Source organism: Meles meles, chromosome 3 (assembly GCF_922984935.1).
Source record: "Meles meles chromosome 3, mMelMel3.1 paternal haplotype, whole genome shotgun sequence".
NCBI lineage: Eukaryota > Metazoa > Chordata > Mammalia > Carnivora > Mustelidae > Meles > Meles meles.
The window spans coordinates 81908884-81928409 of record NC_060068.1 but is presented as its reverse complement, the minus strand read 5'-3'; the positions used below and the strand labels follow the sequence as shown (position 1 = coordinate 81928409).

The 19526-nt window shown below is 35.9% G+C and overlaps 1 protein-coding gene across 2 annotated transcripts in view; it reads right to left on the bottom strand.

Annotated features, from left to right (window-relative positions):
• CERT1 (ceramide transporter 1) overlaps positions 1 to 19526 on the bottom strand; it is a 108503-nt gene that overhangs the window by 39300 nt on the left and 49677 nt on the right. For both annotated transcript variants that reach the window (XM_045999339.1, XM_045999338.1), the window contains exons 4-6: positions 13424 to 13531; positions 12494 to 12632; positions 6938 to 7021 (exon numbers count right to left, since the gene is read on the bottom strand). In XM_045999339.1, the coding sequence (XP_045855295.1) occupies positions 6938 to 7021; positions 12494 to 12632; positions 13424 to 13531 (331 nt within the window). The remainder of the gene's footprint in view (positions 1 to 6937; positions 7022 to 12493; positions 12633 to 13423; positions 13532 to 19526) is intronic.

Sequence of the window (19526 nt, the reverse complement as noted above, 5' to 3'; positions counted from 1 at the left end):
CAAGGAGATGTTATGATAAATAGCTTGAATGCTATTTAATCATTTCACTATGAATATCAAAGGGCTAGATCCCAGGACCCTGACACCATCATGTGAGTGGAAACCAAGAGCTGGTCACTTAACTGAGACACCCAGGCGCCCCAAGACGAAAATTTTAAAAACACTGACCATGCCAAGTGTTGTGCGGATTTGGAGGAACCAGAACTATTCTATATGGCTGGTAAAATGAACCTAGGTGGTGGTTGTTTTTTGTTTTTAAGATTTTATTTATTTATGAGTGAAAGAGAACATGAGGGGAGAGGGTCAGAGGGAGAAGTAGACTCCCTGCTGACCTGGGAGGCTGATGCGGGACCCTATCCTGGGACTCTGGGATCATGACCTTAATCAAAGGCAGGGCTTAATCAACTGAGCCACCCAGGCGTCCCCCTTGGTGGTGAAAAACCACCACTACTGACTAATGACCTCAAATAAAATATATGTCCATAAAAACACTGCACACAAACACTCACAGCATTATTTGTAAAAGCCAAATACTATAAACAACCCAAATGTCCATCAAAAGAGGAAAGGATAAGCAAATTGTGTTGTATCAAAATAAGGAAATACTACTTAGCAATGAAAAGAAATCAAATACTAATACAAACAATAACATGATGAATCTCTAAGAAAGAAACCAGGCCAACCCCCTCCCCCCATATACTGCATGAGTCCTTTATATTAAACTTGAGAACATACAAACTAACCTATAGTGACAGAAAAGATCGGAGTGGTTGTTTGGGAACAGAGAGAGGAGGGATGATAAAAGGGATGGAGCAAACTTCTGAGAGTGAGAGAGATGGATAATGATATTGATTATAATGGTATCTTCAAGATAATATCAAAACTGACCAAATCATGTACTTTTAATATGTGCAGTTCACTGTAGGTTAATTATATCTCAATAAAACTGTTAAAAACCATATTTTTAATTATATTTTCTGAAAACCCTTTCTATCATTGTAACTTCTGTATTTTCTTTCTTTTTTTTGTAACTTCTGTATTTTCTATCACTGTTACCAAGATTGCAGTTTCATTATGAACTATTTTTATTAATGCAAAGAAATCAAAGGTCATCTGTGTTCTGCATAAAAGAATGTGTACAACTAAAATAATGTATCCTCTTCTGCTGAGAGCTAATTTATATGCTTTATATATAAAGTTTATATAGAAGATGAGAGAATGACATGAAATGTTATTGAAAAACTCTAGAAATACAGAAATGTACCTCTTCAGCTTTACTTACTATTTTCAGAATGATACAGGGATTATGTAGGAAGTGAGTATCTTACTTTTCTTTTTTCTTTTTTAGAGGAGGGAGAGAGAAAAAGAAAGGATAGGGGAAGCAGAGAGGGAGATAGAAAATTTTAAGCAGGCTTTGTGCCCAGAGCAGAGCCTGATGCAGGGCTCCATCTCATACCTTGAGATGATAACCTGAGCTACAGTCAGGCTTAACAAGCCATCCAGATGCCTACCCCCTCACCCCGCCACCAACTTTATTTTCTTTCTTGTCTTTCTTTTCTCCTCTCCTCCCCACCCCTTTTTTAAAGAGGGAAAGGGTGGGGAAGACTCTCTTAAAGAGACAAGGTGACATGCCACAGTTTCCTCTGGGAAAATGATACACTGTAATACAAGGAAATAAAAAAATATGTGACTGTAACCGTGTCAATGAAAGGCAGAAATGGAAGAAATTAGAAAATGACCTGTAAATCTAGATTCGTAAGTATTATGGTCCAAAGATTACCATTCAGATTTATAGTTCTTTCAGTTGAACTCTTAACTTTATACACTTTAAAACTCTTTTAAAGGTATGAGAACTCAGAAAATTAAGGAACCTATAAACTCTCATCAACATGTCAAAATAAAATGCTGAGAGAAACTGAGCAATTTGAAATCCTTTCATTTTCATTAGACTCACACACTTCATTTCATTCATTAAGACTCACACACTATTTTTGAATAGTAGGCAACCTAAGGGGGAATCCCCACAGTTTCTGTAGTGAGGTTTTTTTTTTTTTTTTCATTTCCTTACATCAAAAAGATTGGGTATCTGTCTGTATATGTGTGTGTGGTACACAGACATGTGGGAACAGAAAAATATTGGCAGGTAAGTCCTTCTGAACATAAGGATGGCAATTTATTTAAATCTCTCACCTGTCTATTATGATAAAGAAGAAACATGGTTGAAGACCATCACACTGATATCCATCACACTAGGGTTAACAATCAGTTTGGACTACTGGCCTACTGACGATGCACTTTCTCTAAGATACAGTTGGCTAAAAAATTTTCACGTGAAAAAAAGTCTCTGAGCTAGAAGGGGATGAAAAGTCACTGGTGGTACAAATTTTCTGTGTGGACAGTTAATGCACAGGCACACAGATTAGGTGGAAAGAAAGAACAGGGTATTGCTCATGTTTCCTAGAGTAATGCACATTTCATTAACACTAAATTTCCTCTTTGTAAGCTTCATCAAGAGTATGCCTTGATTTGATAGATCAATTAATAATATCTATAGTCATTCATTTATATAGTTGACATGACTAAATGTTCTTGTGTATTATTTATAAAATAAGAAGAGATGTAAATTAGAAAACTGGTCAGAAAATATAGCTAAGTGAGAACAAGTGGAAAATATAAAAGACATAAAAATCCACATAAGTGGCCATCTCTAACATTTAATACAATTTAATCATAAGAAATGAGGGTTTATGTAGGGACTTTTAAAAAGATTTATGTATTGTCGTCTCTTGGTGGCTCAGTCAGTTAAGCGTCTGCCTTCGGCTCAGGTCATAATCCCAAGGCATAGTCCTGATGCCATAATCCCAGGGTCCTGGGATGGAGCCGCACATCAGGCTCCCTGCTCAGCAGGGAACCTGCTTCTTCCTCTCCTCCCCACTTGTGCTCTCTCTCTATCTCTGTATTGCTCTCTCAAATAAATAAAATCTTTTTAAGATTTTATTAAAGACTTATTTTAAAAGATTTTATTTATTTATTTGACATAGAGAGACAGTGAGAGAGGGAATACAAGCAGTGGGGGTGGGAGAGGGAGAAGCAGGCTTCCCGTTGAGCAGGAAGCCCGACGTGGGGCTGGATCCCAGACCCTGGGATCATGACCTGAACCAAAGACAGACACTTAACAACTGAGCCACCCAGGAGCCCCATAAATAAAATCTTTAAAAAAATTTTTGGTATCTTTCAAAGAACCAAGATGAATTAATTCATCATAATTTAATTGTGATGTCTTTAATTTTATTAATTTTGATATCTTTTCAAAGAACCAATTTATAGTTTGTGCTGTTTTTCTGAGGCTCTCTCTCTCTCTCTTTTTTTTTTTTAACATTTATTCATGTGAGAAAGAGAGAGAGAAAGAGAGAGTTAATAACTGAGTGGGGGAGAGGCAGAAGGAGAGAGAGAAGCAGACTCTTCACTGAGTACGGAGCCTGAGGAAGGCTTGATCCCAGGACTCTGGAATAACAACCTGAACCCAAGGCAGATGCTTAACCATGTGAACCACCCAGGCAACCCTCTTTCTTCTTTTATAATAAAGGTGTTTCAGCTATAATTTTTCTTCTAAGCACACAGCTTTAGCTGCAGCCCATCTGTTTTGGTATATTACATTTTTGCTTACATTCATCTTATAGTGTTTTCTCATTTCCTTTCTGATTTTTGTCTTTAATTCACTGGTTATGTATGAGTGTGTTAATTTCTATGCATTTGTGAATTTCCTAACCCTGGGATCAGGGCCTGAGCCAAAGGCAGCCACCCAACCAAATGAGCCATCTAGGCATCCCAACAGAAGAAAATTTACATTAGAGGTAAATAAGAAATTTATTCACAAAAGATTGAGGCAACAGTCCTTCCACCATGATCTAAAATCCCTAAGGTCTTTAACTAAGGAAGGTGTATTTGTAACCAAAAATTCCTCCTCTGGTCTAAAATTCAAATTACTTTAATTGCCTTTCTTATCTTAGAACCTAGGAAGTTTTACTCTACTTTCACAAGCCACCCCTAATTCAATTCTTGCAATACATACAGCTTACTATCAGGTTGGTATAATAGTTTTAAATTAAAAAAAAACTCAACATATTCACGACCATAATATGTGATCTAGACCACATCTTTAATGATGGCCATAATGGTGAATATCATTATAATGACTACTCCCAAGAATGAAGTATCATTTCTCCCTTTTCTGGTGCTTGTCTGATCCAGCAGAAAGCCCCTGTCTTTATTTGAGAGATGAGTGACACCCTAATTCTAGGCTAAGATCAAGTAGTACCAGGTTTAAAGACTTCATGTTTTATTCCCTTTACCAGGTTATTAAGCTTCCGACTTATTTCTAGAGGTTAACCACAGGATACTTTCCATCTATGGTGATTAACAAGAATTAATTTCCATCAACACTAAGAAAGGAATTATTTTAAACAGTGAATTCCACAAGTGTACTTAAAACATGACTCATGATTTAAAAAATTATGCAAACATCTTGTCCATGGATTTCTCAAAATGACTTTAACAACTCTGTACTCTGTTGCTTGGTTTAAAGACTCTTTTCAAAAAAAGAGAGACTGTGGGACACCTGAGTGGCTCAGTGGGTTAAGCTACTGCCTTTGGTTCAGGTCATGATCTCAGGGTCCTGGGATCGAGTTCCGCATCTGGCTCCTTACTCAGTGGGGAGGCTGCTTCTCTCTCTGCCTCTGCCTGCTACTGCATGATCCTTCTCTCTCTCTGACAAATAAATAAAATCTTTAAAAAAAGAGAGAGAGAGACTGGAGGCTTTCCTCAAGTGTCTGGAAATCTAGCTATCTGTTCACATTTAAGAGTAAGCTACTGGAAGCTCTGTAAGCATTAGCAGGGTTATTTAAATTAGTGGACTTAATCAAAGGTTGATCTGGTAGTGAGACAGCTTTTTCACAGTATATGTAGAAAATCTCTATTTATAGGTCCTTTCTTTGTGGTTACTCAGCATGCACAGAGTTCTGTTCTAATTTTGTATCAGAAAACATATGTTAGGTTGATGGGTATACTGGAAACACAAGGGAGCTGCAGTACATAGACTTTCATTCAGTGCCTGGCTCAGATTTCTCAGAGATAAACAGAACAAGGAGGCTGTTAATTTTCAACAATCAGTATGTAAATTTCCACATAATCACTTTAACGACAGGGCAATATACCTATCCTTTGCTATGCCAGGTATTCCTGAATCTAGAACCCTCCGGTTCTATCTCCAGAAAATAAGTTTCCATTCATTTCTAGGGAATGTAGGTCGGGGAACTGACCAGGTATAGAAGATTGGAACTGCAAGTTTTACAATTTTTTCAGTAATTTTTCCAATATCCAAATAAAACCTTTTTATAGATTATACATTGTGAAATTAAAACGTAACTTGAAAGACTCTTTCCAAAGTAATCCTCTAATTTCATAAAGGTTAATCCAGATGACTCAGTAAGGGTCAATATTTAAGTCCCAAGTTATAAGGACCACTTTGTAGTAAGAAGCTATCATTTTGCGAGAGTGGGAGGGGGACAGGTCATAAGGAGAAAGAGAGCCAAAGTGAAAATAACAAACAGGAAGAAGGAAAGAAGAATAAAGTTGGTGGAGAGAAGCATCAGATTTTAGTATCAATAATGGAATATTCCACTGTGATCTCTGAAATAGAAAATTAATGCCATTAATACAATAATTTGAAAAATTATCTGAATAGGTATAAATTATACTTTACATTCTTTCATAACTTTAGCAAAAATAAGCACAATTAGATTAACTTATTTTTTCATAAAATCTTATTTTTGTTATTAAAAAATTGTTTCAGGGGTGTCTGGGTGGCTCAGTGGGTTAAGCCACTGCCTTCAGCTCAGGTCATGATCTTAGGGTCCTGGGATAGAGCCCCACATCGTGCTCTCTGCTCAGCGGGGAGCCTGCCTCCCTCTCTCTCTCTCTGCCTGCCTCTCTGCTTACTTGCGATCTCTCTGTCAAATAAATGAATAAAATCTTTAAAAAAAAGTTCTTTTGCAAATCTACTCCAGTTTTTTCTTACGCTATATCAAAAGAAGAGTACTAACTACGAATCACAGGTTTCTGGTTTTGTTTCTTTCGTTTGTTTAAGATTCCTCATGTAAGTGATACCATGTAGTATTTGTTCGTAGTTTATTTCTTTTACTATAAGGCTCTCAAGGTTCATGAATACTGTTGCAAATCACAGGTTTCTTTTTTTATTTTCAAAGATTCCATTTATTTGTCAGAGAGAGAGGGAGAGACAAAGAGAGCACAAGCAGAAGAAGGGGCAGACAGAGGGAGAAGCAGGCTCCCCTGACCAGCAGGGAGCCCATGCGGGACTGGCAAATCACAGGTTTCTAATGAACAATTCAGAATTCCATCTAATAGGTTAGCCATTATAAACAGAGCAACAATAAGTGAGTATATGAAATAAACTACCTTGCTCCTGGGTCTATAAACAACTGCACTGTGAAATCAGAGCTATTTTTAATAATTTTCCTTTAATAACACTGATTATGTACTTTATAACACCAGTGGAGACAGAAAAGAACGTTAGAGAGAAATATACTCTAAGTAAACATTCAAATTCCATTACATTGCTTCCCCCAAGAAATAAACTTGCAGTACTAGAAACTGATTTCACCAAATACTGCTGGAAAAAATGGGCCAATATATGGAATTCAGAATGAGTCTTGTCAGATAATGAGTGGCCCTTATTATTTAATGTTAGAATATGTATTTTACTTACATGACTTTTCCTACAAGGAACTTTCATTTTCCAGTAGTTATACTGCTTTTAAAAAACTGCTCAATTAGGTAATTATTCTTGTTATATACTTGTTATTATATAACTTCAGAAAGAACACTTTATTTAGCTGAGAGGAAAAAATGTACTACTTACACTTTTCCTTATTGCCATTAGCGTTATGCAAGAAGTCTCCATCAGAACGTGTTGTAGGAAAGTCGTCTTCATCATCTTCTACCACTAAATGAAATATATTGAAGGATATTAGGGTGAAAGGAAACAGGAATTAACCAGTTTATTCTTATGTTCGAATGAGTCAATATATTCTGGATTCTGTGAGTACGAGACCTTATTTACCTTTGTATTTTCAGTGGTTGTTAAGGTATGCCTGATAAACATGCTGTGGAATGTCTTTAAATACATTATTATAAAAACCATACCCATTCTCATTTGTGTAAGAGATAGTACTGAGTTATGAATTATTTTATCTTTTAGTCTTCCTATCCCTTCCTACCTAGAGTGGGCAATTCCATAATTCTACCAGAGGCCTGCAAGGGCTGAAGAAGACTGTAAAAGAGTAACCTGCATGCAGATGATGCCGTAACTTGCCTCTGGGAGTTCTTAAATTTACTATTTCTGGATATATAGGGAAAACAGAATGACTTACAGGTATGATATTAGTTTTCATTCATCCTAATATGTCTGTGCCTAGATATTCCTTTTAACTTACCCAATTCCAGAAAAAACAGAATCCCCCATGTTTTCCTTCTGCATACTTTTTTCTATGTACTATCCCTTTTTCTACTGCCTAACATACTTTAATCCTCTATATAACGAATCCCGCTTTTTTTTTTTTAAAGATTTTATTTATTTATTTGACAGACAGAGATTACAAGTAGGCAGAGAGGCAGAGAGAGAGAGAAGAGGAAGCAGGCTCCCTGTTGAGCAGAGAGCCCCATGTGGGGCTCGATCCCAGGATCCTGGGATAATGACCTGAGCGGAAGGCAGAGGCTTTAACCCACTGAGCCACCCAGGCGCCCCTATGAATTCCACTCTTAATGCAAATCTATAAACCTTAGCCCCCAACCTTATTCTCTACTATCACACTTTTTAATGACACCTCTATCTCTTCCTTTTTGAGGTACTCCCTTTCCACATATGAAATCAATGTCTTAATTCTTGCCTGTATCTCTCTACATCAAGAGTAATTTTGTTCTCCAACAAACATTTCATCTACTTTAGCTCACCTACTCTCTCTCCAATAGATGCAGAGTTCACTCCTGTTCCTTAATCCTCCCTTAAATGGTAGCAATCACCAAGGAAAATACTTTTGTTCTGTGTTGCCATTTTTTAGTTACTAGGCTATTTCATTTCTTCATCACTTAAACATTTTGCTACTCATCTACAACAAGTTCTCAAACCATAAACTGCTATTATGTACTAACACCTACTGTTCACATCTATGAATGCTGAAACCATTCATATGATCAATTCTAAGAAATTCATTAACACAGCATACTGCTCTGCTTTTAAATCAGTACTTATCATCAGATAAGATCCTGACTTTGACTAAATACTATTTGGATGAACTGTTCTTAAATACTAGTGAGAGGTCTGTGCCTCACTTACCTCATTAGTATCTACTTTGGGTTTCATATCTTTAACCATCTGACAGCCTAGTACCACCAAACAGGGATTTTCAACTTTCTTTTTCTACCTCAACACTTATTCCATACAATTGATGAAAACAAGAGCTGTTCTGACTAAAAGAGTGGCCTTCCCCTTTCCTTTCCAACCAAGTACTCTTTGTCCATCCTTTAAGGGATATCTGACAGGTCTGAAACTACTGTCCTAATACAAATCCCTGAACCCAATCATTCCTCCTTTCCTTATCCTTGCAATAATCCAAATGAACCACATTAAAAATAGAAGCTGTTATTTACTGAAGTTCTGCTAATCTATATATTCTCACTTAATTCTCACAGTCATATGTGCTGGATATAATATCCACTTTACAGCTAAGAGATGTGGAAAAATGTTAAGAAATCTACTTCAAGTCATCAAACTAACAATGAAGAAGAAGATTAATAGAAACTATCCTGTAATGTGATACAAGTCTTCCTTTAAATCTAAACAGTCAGTTTAGGTTAGAGATAATCTCTTCTACTTCTGTAGACCCAATGTATCTAAGATTTTAAGGGTTAATTAAATACTACTGAGCCATGTGTGGGAATGTTAGTGGGGAGGTTGGGCTCAAAGTACCTGACTAACAGTTCTGATAAAACATTTCATATAAAAACACTGTACACCTAAAATAAAAAGAGAATTTCCTATACTATTTCCACAAGACACTTAATAAAGAATAGCAATTTTTTAGGGGCGCCTGGGTGGCTCAGTGGATTAAGCCGCTGCCTTCGGCTCAGGTCATGATCTCAGGGTCCTGGGATCGAGCCCCGCATCGGGCTCTCTGCTCCGCGGGGAGCCTGCTTCCTCCTCTCTCTCTGCCTGCCTCTCTGCCTACTTGTGATCTCTCTCTCTGTCAAATAAATAAATAAAAAAAATAAAATTAAAAAAAAAAAAAAAAAAAAAGAATAGCAATTTTTTAAAAATTCTTTAAGCCAGAAAAGGAGACTTCAAACCAAAAACATTCAACCCAGGAAATTTATCATTCAGAACTGAAGGAGAGAGAGTGTTTTCCACACAAGCAAAAGTTAAAGGAGTTCATCACCACTAAATTGGTCTTACAGGAAATATTAAAGGGACTTCTGTAGGCTGAAAGTAAAGTACTCTCATTATCAACAACAACAACAAAAAAAAATATTAAAGACTAAAGTTCACTGGAAAGGTAAATATAGAGTAAAGGTAGTGGATTAATCACTTATCAAGTTAGCATGAAGGCTAAACAGACAGAAGTAGATGAATTCACTACCTATAATCCATCGCAGTGAATCCATCCAATCACAGACTTAGTATTGATAATTTCATGAAAGATCCTTGGACTCAGTTCATCAACTCTGATCATCAAAGTAGGAAATTACAGTCTATGTCCTTATTTCATCTTTATCCAATATGTATTTTCAAAAGCACCTCTGAATTTGACTCCCATCTGGATACAGGGTCTTTACAGAGGTAATCAAGTTAAAATGAGGTCATCAGAGTGGGTCCTAATCCAACATGATCAGTGTCCTTATAAGAGAAGGAAACTTAAACACAGGCACTTACAGAAAGAAGATGATATGAAGACAAAGGGGAAAAGACAGCCAAGGAGAGAGACCTAAATGAGATCCTTCCCTCATGGCCCTCAGAAGAAACTAACTTTGGTAACAGCTTATCTCAGACTTCTAGCCTCCAGATCTATGAAAAAATAAACTTCTGTTGTTTAAGCCACCTAGTCCGTAGTATTTTGTGACAGGAGCCCTAGCAAACTAATATATTAGTCTACCACTGATGCTATTTATTCAAACATGAATAGTTTAAAATTATTTTTCAAAACTTCTATACAACCTGGTTATCACTGCATCCCAAATTCTGCTCCTTCCACTATCACTGTTGCCCTTGACATGTTTTATACTATTGACGTGATCATTTAAAAATAAATCAATTCTGTATATATATCCTGTTTTGGTTTAAAAGGCTATCTACAAGCAAATGATGTTGTATATAGTGTTTACTTTGATTAAAAAGGAATACACATCTGTCTTAATGAAGGAAAAAGAGAAGTTAGACTGTCTTTATTTTTAGAGAAATAAATATCAAATGTTAAAGAGCCTAAAACTTAAAGTATATCAAATATAAAGAACTTCATGGCTATTTAATTTAGATAAAATTAAGTATTTAAAGAGGAATATGGGCTTCTGTTTCTTTCTTTCTTTTTTTTTTTTTAAGATTTTATTCATTTATTTGACAGACAGAGACCACAGGTAGGCAGAGAGGCAGGCAGAGAGAGAGGGGGAAGTAGGCTCCCTGTGGAGAAGAGAGCCCGATGTGGGGCTCGATCCCAGGACCCTGAGACCATGACCTGAGCTGAAGGCAGAGGCTTAACCCACTGAGCCACCAGGCACCCCTGGGCTTCTGTTTCTGATCAAGGTAGAATAAATATGCTTATCCTCTAGCATGAAACTAAAAAACAGGAAAAACTACATGAAACAGAGGTTTTCAAGACATTGGATATTAAGTAACAAAGGACAGGGATTCCTGAGTCAGAAAACAAATAACATGAGCCCTATGATTGCTCTAGGTTACTGTCTCAGGAGACTTTCTAAGTGGTAGAATAAGGAGGAGTCTTGGAGACTCTCTAAGGTGAGGAGTAGATGACAGTACAGAAAGACAAAGGCAACTAGAGTTGACAGAGAACTACAGAGGAGAGACCAATACAGAGAAAGAATTCCAGAAATCAGCAGATGATCCCCTTGAGAATTCAGTACAGTACTGTTAGCACATACAAGTGAAGGAACTATAAAGGTCAGGGAAAGAACCATATGAAAAAATTCAGGGACGGTATCAAAAACCTACATAGTACGGGGAAAAGTTCCTGTTCCCACAACACAAATTGGAAAACCTCGTAATTCATAGCGTACTGGTTAGGAACACTGAAGACTCTTGCCTCAGTAGTGGGGAAAAATTAAAACACATATTTGTAAGGTTCTTATACTATGTTGTAAAAGGTATGTTACCTGAAGGTAGACTATGATAAGTTAAATATACATACTATAAATCCTAAAGGAGCCACTAAAATAAAAAGGATTATAACCAAAAAGCCAACAAAGGACATAACAAATTATTTTAAAAAGACTCAATCCAGAAGGCAAAAGGAGGAAAAAGAAGAGAGAGGACCAAAAGAATCTGAACTCAGATCAAACACATTCAATAAAACCAAGAAATGAAACCATGTCAAATAAGCTAGTTTTATTGGGAATGAACTTAGTGCTATTTTGTAATACTGCTATGAGTAGTTCATTTTTGCCTTCATAACAAATAACTATTTTTTATTGCTAAAACAGAAAAAAATAACTTAAAAACTCACATTATGAGTACCTTAAACAAAGATCATCTCTCTTAAATAAAAAAAGTTCACTAAATATTATTTTTAAATCTCTATGTAGCTCCATTATTGGTTCCTTCTATGAGGTAGGGATGGGGAGAGAGAGAGAAGTGAAGAGAAAAATGAAGAGAAGGAAGAGAGAGGAATAAAAAGATGAAATGATTTCAGATTTGGAGGACTTAACATAAACATGTTTCTAAGACTCACAATGCAGATACACACACACACACACACACACACACACACACACACACATATATATTTTAAAATTAGCTCTAGGCCCAAATGCGGGGCTTGAACTCACGACCCTGAGACCAAGAGTCATATGCTCTACTGAACGAACAAGTTGGGTGCCCCATGGGGCAAATTTATTAGACATGATCATGTGAAATGCCCCATGTTACCAAGATGATAGATATATTTTTTAATGGATAAAGAGTTTAAAAATCACTTTAAAATCTTCAATCATATCTGGTATGTGGGGATCAGATTACTTAGGATGCATTATTAAAGTATCCAAGTTATATGGACACTGAAATCTGTTACATTGGGAGTTTTCAGCAAAAGTGACTATAATTACCTTTATCACTTAAAGACATTACCCTTTAAGATCAAGAGGCTTTAAATCCATTCATTCTCCAAGTAAAAATAGTGGTAATAGCCTAATTAACCTTTATCCCTTTGAAGTTCATCCTTGGAGACAGCATCAGCACAGGCATCAAAGTACTTCTGTAAAGTATCAACTTGTCTACATAGGATATCTCTAAAAGTTTCCATTTCAGCCAATTTTTCACGTAAACTGTGGCCTTTCTGAAAAACACATAAAGGGGGGCATGTAATCCAAGTTAACAAAACTGGAACTGATTTACTCCTATGAAATTTCATCACATTTTAAGGTATACATTTTATTACTGAGGGAATAGGTCAGTCGTCAGGTCAATAGAATAGGGAAGAGGCCTGAACATGAATAATTAGTGGCTTGACAGTGATTAGCTTGAAGGAAGTAAGACAGCAGTAAGTCTGGCAATTTGCTAATATAACATTTAATATTTTCGAATTAAACACTGTGAGGAAAAACTGCAAAAGACTTTGATTGGGCAAACATCTTACTGGGTAACCTTTCAAAACCTTTCAAAAGAATGGTGAATGTCATCTACAGAACTTTTAAGAGAAGGTGTTGTTCATACAGAACTCTGACTTCATTGCACTGCAGCTATTTTACAACTCTTTAAGTAGTAGAAAACAGAGTAATGTAAATGATTCATGTCCATAGAGGTGCAAATGAACTTTGCCCAGTGGATATATTTAGTTACTAATCTCTGAATACTGACCAGCTTTGCATATATTAGCAAAATCATTTCAATATATTCTCCCTTGAACCAATTTTTTTCTTTATATCTTAACTCATTAATGAATAAAATCTGGTATGTTCATTTTATATTTGTAAGAATCATGAATTTGCCCCATAAAAATGATTCTGTAACAACATCAAATAAATTACATTGTAGAAAATTCCTTCAAAAAACTATCAAATAAGTTCTTTTCAAACATTCAGTCCTAAACTCAATTTATGCTGCCTTAAAGCATACAGGACCACAAACCTTGAATGAAGAGGTGGATGTTGCAGAATAGCCACTTGCTCCAGACACCAGTGACACCATAGAGCCATGCCGACGTAAGCTGGATTCAGACCCATACCCAGATTCAGTCTAAAAATGAAAGTAAACTACGTGAAAAAAAGCTAAGCAAAAAGTACTTAATCATCACAAGAACAAAAGTTATAACTATGTGAGGTGATGGATGTTAACTAAAATTATCATCGTAATCATTTCACAATATATGATTTGATGTATCATTATGTTGTATACCTTAATACAATGTTATATGTCAATTATATAGCAATAAAACTGGAAAAAACACTTAGGAGAAAACAAAAGATTTCCTACAAATCAACAAGGTTATTCATTACTGACAATAATTAGCAGTTTGGGTCCATGCAAGAAATATAAGCATGCCACTGGCATAAATAATGCCTTTCCATTCCTAACTGCCATTTAATTTAGAAATATACTGAATAACAACTACATGTTGGGCTAGTGGGCTGAAAGTGTTTGATAACAGGAAAACTACCTAGAGTAGGCGAATTCATAAGGATGAAGTAGGAGTGGTTACCAGGGACTAGAGGGAGGGGGAAATGAGATGGAATTTAACAGGCACAGGGTTTCTGTTGCAGAAAATGAAAAAATTCTGGATATGAATGGTGATGTTCAACATGAGTGTACTCCATGTCACAAGAACTGTACACTTAACACATGGCTAAAATGACATTGCTATGCATATTTTACCACAATAAAAAAAATTGGGACAAAATAAGGCTAAAAAGATAACAAAAAACCTTTCAGTAGTATTTTTTAATAGGTTAGTCACTTACTCTGACACAGCTCAAATATAAGACTGTCTCAGTGAAGCCTTTCTTTTCTACCAGGTAACTTGTCTCCATACTCTCAACCATTCTATGTCATGATTATGGCATTTACCACTCAACTATTGCAGCTTACATTTTGTAATTACAACCAGAGCTGGATCTTCTAGAAGACTGTACCTTTTTAAAATTTTTGTAGTCACTTCAACAGTTCATGGCAGAAATAAAGCTTCCAATTTCAGGGTGCCTAGGTGGCTCAGTCAGTTAAGTGTCTGATTTCGACTCAGGTCATGATCTCAATTTGAGGTCATGGGATGGAGCCTTGCATGGGGTGTGTCGCATGTGTGTGTGCATGCGCGCGTGAGCGCACACACACACAGGAATATTACTTAGCCATCAAAAAGAATGAGATCATGCATTTGCAGTGATAGGGATAGAGCTAGATTGTATATGCTAAGTGAAATAAGTCAGAGAAAGACATATCATATGGTTTCACTCAGATGTGAAATTTAAGAAACAAAACAGATGAACATATAGGAGGCGGGAACAAAGAAAGGGAAATAAACCGTAAGAGACTCTTAACAATAGAGAACAAAATGAGGGCTGATGGAGGGAGGTGGGTAGGGGATGGGTTAGATGGGTGATGGGTGTTAAGGAGGGCACTTGTGACGAGCAGTGGGTGTTGTATGCAAGTGATGAATAACTGCATTTTATTCCTGAAACAAATATTGCACCATATGTTAACTAACTAGAATTTAAATTAAAAATTTGAAAAGGGAAAAAAAAGAACGATGTCTTGGGTAAACCAACAGCTGTATAGGAAATGTAATGGATTTCAGGAACTAGAACACAGAGGATGTAAAATGTGAGTGGAAATAGTTTCTATAATACATTGTACTTAATTTTAATGATTCCTAATCTTAACCCTGATAATCAAGTAAGCTAAGAAAAACTCCTAATTGTTGTTACGAGGTGTGATACCAAAAATGATTAGCTATTATTTTATCTCTTAAGTTTAGTGACTGAAATAAAGTTATTAATAGTTGTTTTTAGGGCGCCTGGGTGGCTCAGTGGTTTAAGCCGCTGCCTTCGGCTCAGGTCATGATCTCAGGGTCCTGGGATCGAGTCCCGCATCGGGCTCTCTGCTCGGCAGGGAGCCTGCTTCCCTCTCACTCTCTCTGCCTGCCTCTCTGCCTACTTGTATCTCTCTCTGTCAAATAAATAAATAAAAATCTTAAAAAAAAAAAAATAGTTGTTTTTAAAACTAACAGTAGAGGGGCACCTGGGTGGCTCAGTGGGCTAAAGCCTCTGCCTTCGGCTCAGGTCATGATTCTGGGGTCCCGGGATGGAGCCCCGCATTGGGCTCTCTGCTCTGCGGAAAGCCTGCTTCCTCCTCTCTCTCTCTGCCTGCCTCTCTGCCTACTTGTGATCTCTGTCTGTCAAATAAATAAATAAAATCTTTAAGAAAAAAAAAAAGAATCTATCTGTAACAGACTAAAAAACATAAGGTACTTCTTCAGTCACTTATCTTAGACACCTATATGTCATTCATTTCTAAACAGAAATTAATCTGAACTGCCTATTTAAATACAGAACCATCCTCTAATTTACAGTAAAATTTTTACAGTATTAAAATAGATTCTAAGTATTTACAAGATTCAAAATCAATCTGAAATTTAAATCCAAATAAATCTACACTCTTCATCTAGTTGCTTTTTGTCAATGAGTCTTGGAGGAAGTAAAAACCACTTTTTTTAGAAGATCTTTTAAGATCTTGAAACAAAACAGAAATACCAGGTTTTTTAAAGTTTTCTTCACCATAAAACATACTTATTTCCTCGTCTATTTTTTCAGGTTCCACTATTTCAAGACAAGCAGTATTTCCTCGAGATGATAGAAAAAAGACTTTACTACAGCAATAATTGATAGTGTCGTACATTTAAAGTAATGGCTCTTAACTGAATGTGGAGATTGAGAGTTTAGTGTAATTGCATATCTACCTCTAATAAAGTTTCACTTAAATAAATTCCATTATGAAGCATAAAAAATCATTCCAAGGAAAAAGAAATAAACTATAAGCACTTGCACTATTATTCCATTTAAATTATTATTTAATAATAATAATAATAAATATTATTATTCAATTTAAATGGAGATTCAGTTGTCACACTATTTCAGTCAACAAGTACACTAAGGTAACTTAAATACAAATAAATGTTTAACAAATATATGTATATTTGTTATATATATGTACATATGTATACTTGATAAATGTATATCACATATGTATCTTTACTGCTTAAAATCTAGTCATTCTGGGGGTGCCTGCCTCTGCCTTCAGCTCAGGTCATGGTCTCGGGGTCCTGGCATCAAGGCCTGCATAGGCTCTCTGCTCAGCAGCCTGCCTCTCTGCCTACTTGTAATCTCTGTCTGTCACATAAATAAATAAAATCTTAAAAAAATAAAATAAAAAAATAAAATCTAGTCATTCTGGAAATGTCTGTAATTGTGCCAATGATACTGACATTGCATAAAACATTCTTGATGGCATTACCACACACAGAGAGTAATTTTATGACACAGCCACAAAATGGATCTAGTAATTTTTGGGAGTCACAGAATAAAAATTAAAGAATACTCTCATTACTTTAAAGAAGTATCTTCAAACTACATAATTAAGCTTGACTGCTTTTCTTATTCACATAACGTGGCTTGTTTTAGGTTTCTCTAAAAACAAAAAAAATCTAATCTATCAACCAAGATATCAACATTTTAAAAACATTTGGTCATAGGTGCTAAAAATATATATATATATATATTAAATTTTATTTATTTATGTGACAAGAAAGAGACACAGCGAGAGAGAGAAAGAGAGAGAGAGAAAACACAGGGGGAGCGGGAGAGGGAAAAGCAGGCTTCCTGCTGAGCAGGGAGCCCCATGGGAAGCAGGGCTCAATACCAGCAGGCTGAGATCATGACCTGAGCCGAAGGCAGCCACTAAACGACTGAGCCACCCAGGTGCCTCATCTAAAAGAAAAGTTACAAAAACTATTCTGAAAAGGGGCAATGTTCCTGACATCTCTTTTGGCTTCCCAAGAGGTTCACTTTGAAGGCAACAATACTCATCCTGAATTAATAAGGTATGCTTTTTGAAGGCAAAGTGGGATGAGGTCAGCAAGGATAGAAAGGGGAAAAAATTACTTTATTGTCACAACTGATATTCTGTTCAGTGTTCTTAAAAATTGTAACATGCTTTCAAAACCTCATTAGTATGATTTTGGGACTAATACTTCAAAGGTATGCTGGCTTTTTCTTAATTCAACTCACTGTCCCACAAGAAAAAAGAAGTTGAACTTACTTAAAACGTGTAATTACCATCATATATTTTGAAAACACAAAATTCTATCTAAAATTAATAATGCAAAACTCAAATACAGTTACTATAGGAATATCCTTCCCTTTCAATATATCTGCTTAAAGTTCCTCATAGAGTGCTTTGCAAAAATATCCTTCTTTCCCAATGTGTGTTTCTAAACCAGATTCCTGAACATGTTCTGCATAAACACAGAATGCTATTTTTGTTCAGTGAAACACTTACTTGTACACATCCTATATAGAACAAGGTTTACTACTTTTAAATACTACAAGACCACATCTTTATTATAATATTCCTTTTTATTAAAACTAACAAACAATCCCACAACAACAAAAAAAACCCACAATCTTTTGGCCACTAGAGGGGATCAGAAGCATTTTCCAAGTATCTGTAAACTGATACGAACGTTACTACTGGTCAAAATACAATAGTAACCTCTAGACCAATTCCTTCATGTGTACCTTTTCGCATATGACTTTTTGTGAAAAAAATCAAGATAAATTAAATCATATAAGTTCAAGGTTACAAGTTTAATAAAACACAGAAATACCTAAGAACGGCTTTGAAAAGAAAACTTCCTCAAAGTCACAACTAAATTTTGAATTTTGGCTTAATCATGTGAGAGAAACTCATATGTTATCATTTTATAAAATCTGTTCATCATTCCATCTACACTCTAAAGGCAGTGGTTAAAAAATATAGCAAAAAGGCTGACTTATGGGGTAGGGGGATAGGAGAAGAATAAATGAAACAAGATGGGATTGGGAGGGAGACAAACCATAAATGACTCTTAATCTCACAAAACAAACTGGGGGTTGCTTGGGGGAGGTGGGATTGGGAGAGGGGGAGCGGGCTATGGACATTGGGGAGGGGAGGCGAACCATAAGAGACTATGGACTCTGAAAAACAACCTGAGGGTTTTGAAGGGTCAGGGGTGGGAGGTTGGGGGAACAGGTGGTGGGTGATGGGGAGGGCACGTTTTGCATGGAGCACTGGGTGTTGTGCAAAAAGAATGAATACTGTTACGCTGAAAAAAAAAATAAATAAATAAAAAGGGAAAAAAAAAATTAAAAAAAAAAAAAAAAAAGGCTGACTTATTTTAATAGCATCCATCTTTTGAAAAGCTTATTCTTTTTCCTAACAACACTCTCCAGTAATAAACACAGCAAAGAAATTAAGACAGAAATGAAGTAACTTCCTTATGGTGTCAAGAATCATCTAGTTCCCTCTGCCCCCAACTGCACTGTCTCTATTTTAACTATGGAAAGAGAGAATATACAAGATTAAATGCTAACATAAAAACAATGGAGCATTTTTCAGAAATAAAAATTCTGAAACCCATAATAAAACCATATAAGCTTGCTAAGCTGTGAACATTCATAGATCTTACATTATTGTTTTAAAGCAAACCACATGAGAAGTGAGACACTATTTAATCAATATAACTGTGATTTAAAATATCATAAAAGTTGCAGTGGCAACAATTTTATTTTTGTCTAAGTAAACAAACATATTATTTGAGATAAGAAAATTTGGCATAGTAATTTCATGCTCATAAACATTAAAATCTCATCTATTTAGCCTTTTAAATACTTACGGACAACACCCCCCCACCCAACCCAGCAGCAGCCTCTAAAACTGCAAGAACCCAAGAATAAAAGAGAAGGTTCTAGTACCTACTAAAACCTTTACAAGTCAGTCACTACCTTCTTGGGCTTAATTTTCTTATCTTTAAAATGATATGGGTAGTATAGGGCTGTGATTCTCTGCACTAAACCTAAATACCTAAACATAGGATAAAAAATGTACATATGCAGTGGGGGCAAAATGTAAGGCAGTCCTTTATTGCACTGGATGGAAAGATAAAACACAACTCATTGATAATAATATACCCTATGAGGAGAAG